The 2,516-nt window shown below is 60.9% G+C and overlaps 1 protein-coding gene across 1 annotated transcript in view; it reads right to left on the bottom strand.

Annotated features, from left to right (window-relative positions):
• Positions 1 to 2,516, bottom strand: part of ATP8B3 (ATPase phospholipid transporting 8B3) — a 27,789-nt gene that overhangs the window by 6,619 nt on the left and 18,654 nt on the right. The window contains exons 19-21 of the mRNA XM_017872984.1: positions 2,343 to 2,442; positions 1,778 to 2,156; positions 1,385 to 1,608 (exon numbers count right to left, since the gene is read on the bottom strand). Coding sequence (XP_017728473.1) covers positions 1,385 to 1,608; positions 1,778 to 2,156; positions 2,343 to 2,442 — 703 coding nt within the window. The remainder of the gene's footprint in view (positions 1 to 1,384; positions 1,609 to 1,777; positions 2,157 to 2,342; positions 2,443 to 2,516) is intronic.

Raw genomic sequence — 2,516 nt, 5'->3', positions numbered from 1 at the left:
AGGTCAGGAGATCGAGACTATCCTGGCTAATACGGTGAAACCCCGTCTCTACTAAAAAACTACAAAAAATTAGCCGGGCGAGGTGGCGGGCGCCTGTAGTCCCAGCTACTCGGGAGGCTGAGGCAGGAGAATGGCGTGAACCCGGGAGGCGGAGCTTGCAGTGAGCTGAGATCCGGCCACTGCACTCCAGCCTGGGCGACAGTGCAAGATTCTGTCTCAAAAAAAAAAAAAGAAAAAAAAAGCCTGGGTGTGATTGCTCATGCCTGTAATCCCAACACTTTGGGAGGCTGAGGCGGGCAGATCACAAGGTCAGGAGTTCAAGACCAGACTGGCCAACATGGCAAAATCCTGTCTCTACTAAAAATACAAAAATTAGCTGGTTGTGGTGGCAGACGCCTGTAATCTCAGCCGCTAGGGGGGCTGAGGCAGGAGAATTGCTTGAACCCGGGAGGCGGAGGTTGCAGTGAGCCGAGATTGTGCCACTGCACTCCAGCCTGGACAACAGAGCAAGACTCTGTCTCAAAAAATAATAATAATAAAAATAAAACAGAAACCAATATGTACTTACTAAGGGGTTTCCGTAAAACTCTCTCTCAAATGCCCAGGTATTAGTGATGGGGGCTCATTCCTTCTCAAAGGCACCTGACTCCCAACGGCTTCCCTACACGTAGGGAACAGCACTGCCCTAGGGCTCTTCTAGTCCTTGTCATGATACCGCTCAGAGTCTTGAGTGGAGCGCCAGCTCCCACATCGGATCTTCTCTGGGGTTCAAGGTCTTGTTCCCTCAACTGTCCCCAGAAGAGGAGGTCCATGTGCAGTGCCTGCCCTTGCTTGAAAGCTGTGAGTGTGCCTGGCGCGGTGGTTCACGCCTGTAATCCCAATACTTTGGGAGGCCGGAGTGGGCAGGTCACCTGAGGTCAGGAGTTCGAGACCAGCCTGGCCAACATGGTGAAACCCCGTCTCTACTAAAAATACAAAAATTAGCCAGGCCTGATGGTACACGCCTGTAATCCCAGCTACTCGGGTGGTGGAGGCAGGAGAATCGCCTGAACCCGGGAGGCGGAGGGTGCTGTGAGCCGAGATCGCACCACTGCACTCCAGCCTGGGTGACAGAGTGAGGCTCTGTCTCAAACAAAACAAAACAAATATCCTGGAAGTTGTTGGGCACCTCTGTCATCACAGAGGTGATGACAGGGACCATCACCTCCCTTCACCTGGACTCTAGGCCTCCACTAATGCAGCCTTGCCATGTGGCCTCAGGCAAGCCCTGCCCACCGAGGATTCCGGGGTTCTCAGTGTGCCCAGTGCTGCTCCTAGCAGCTATGGGAAGGGCACGGCATTCCCAGAGGCCCTGGTCATGGGGCAGCCAGGGCGGGGGACGCACCTGGGCAGTGAAGCCATTGTAGCAGGCGAACCAGACCTGCACCATCATGCTGGCCATGGTCTTATAGAAGAAGTAGCGCAGGAACTTGCAGATCCGCACGTAGGACCAGCGGCCGTGCACCAGCAGGAGGCGCTGCAGGAAGCAGAACTGGCCCAGCACGAAGTCGCTGTTCTGAACTGCCTGCATGCCCTCCTGGCCCGCCAGCCCCACGCCCACGTCCGCGGCTGCGGGGCACAGGCAGCTGGTCAGCCCCTCGCACGCCCCCAGACCCCCCCATCGTTCTGTCCCTTATCAGCCCCCCCACCTGCCTCAGGTCCCCCCCGTCCCACCGCCACCTCCATCAGCCGCCCCCCACTCGTCCCAGGCACCCCCAGCCCTGCCGCCGCCACTCACTCTTAATCATGTTGACGTCGTTGGCGCCGTCCCCGATGGCCAGGGTCACCACCTGGTGGTACTTCTTGACCAGGGCCACGATCAGGGCCTTCTGCTTGGGCGTCACGCGGCAGCAGATGACCGCCTGGCAGTTGGACGCCAGGTCCACGAAGGCGCGCTCCTGCAGCACCTCGGACCTACGGCGAGCTCCAGAATCCTCGGCCGGGTCCTCGGCCGGCGGCGCGGCCAGCGGGAGCCCGAACCTCCGGCACAGCAGGGACAGGCGCCTGGCGTAGAGGAAATCCCTCCTGGACTGGCCGGGCTCCTGCCACGCCTCGTCCACGTTCACGTTCTGCACCAGGGCGCGCGGCTCCTTCCGCAGGGACACCAGCAGCTTGTCCTGGCCGGCGGGGAGGGGACTGTGCCAGGCGCCGCGGTCTCCGGTCCAGACTGGACCCTGCCCGGCCCTCGGCCTTGCCAGCAGCCCCCACCCCGGGGCCCTTTGAGGCCCCCACCCCGAGCCCGCCGCCCCTGCAGGCCCCTCCCTGGCGCCGGGACCCCGCCGTCCACCCTGAGCGACACTGACCAGGAAGTCTCCGTTAATGACCAAGGCCAACTTGACCTGCGACAGGGACTTCTTGGTTAGAAAGTTGTTATTGCTTTCCCAGTAGGTCTCCAGGATGCGGCTGCGGGGCGGGCGCAGGGGTCAGCCGGGCAGGGGACGGGGCGGGCTTCTCCCCACTTCCCCGGGGGCTCCACT

The sequence above is a fragment of the Rhinopithecus bieti genome, unplaced genomic scaffold (assembly GCF_001698545.2).
Source record: "Rhinopithecus bieti isolate Rb0 unplaced genomic scaffold, ASM169854v2 scaffold_7901, whole genome shotgun sequence".
In the NCBI taxonomy this organism is placed as follows: domain Eukaryota; kingdom Metazoa; phylum Chordata; class Mammalia; order Primates; family Cercopithecidae; genus Rhinopithecus; species Rhinopithecus bieti.
The sequence above is the reverse complement of the archived record's forward strand: the minus strand, read 5'-3'. Positions and strand labels throughout refer to the sequence as shown.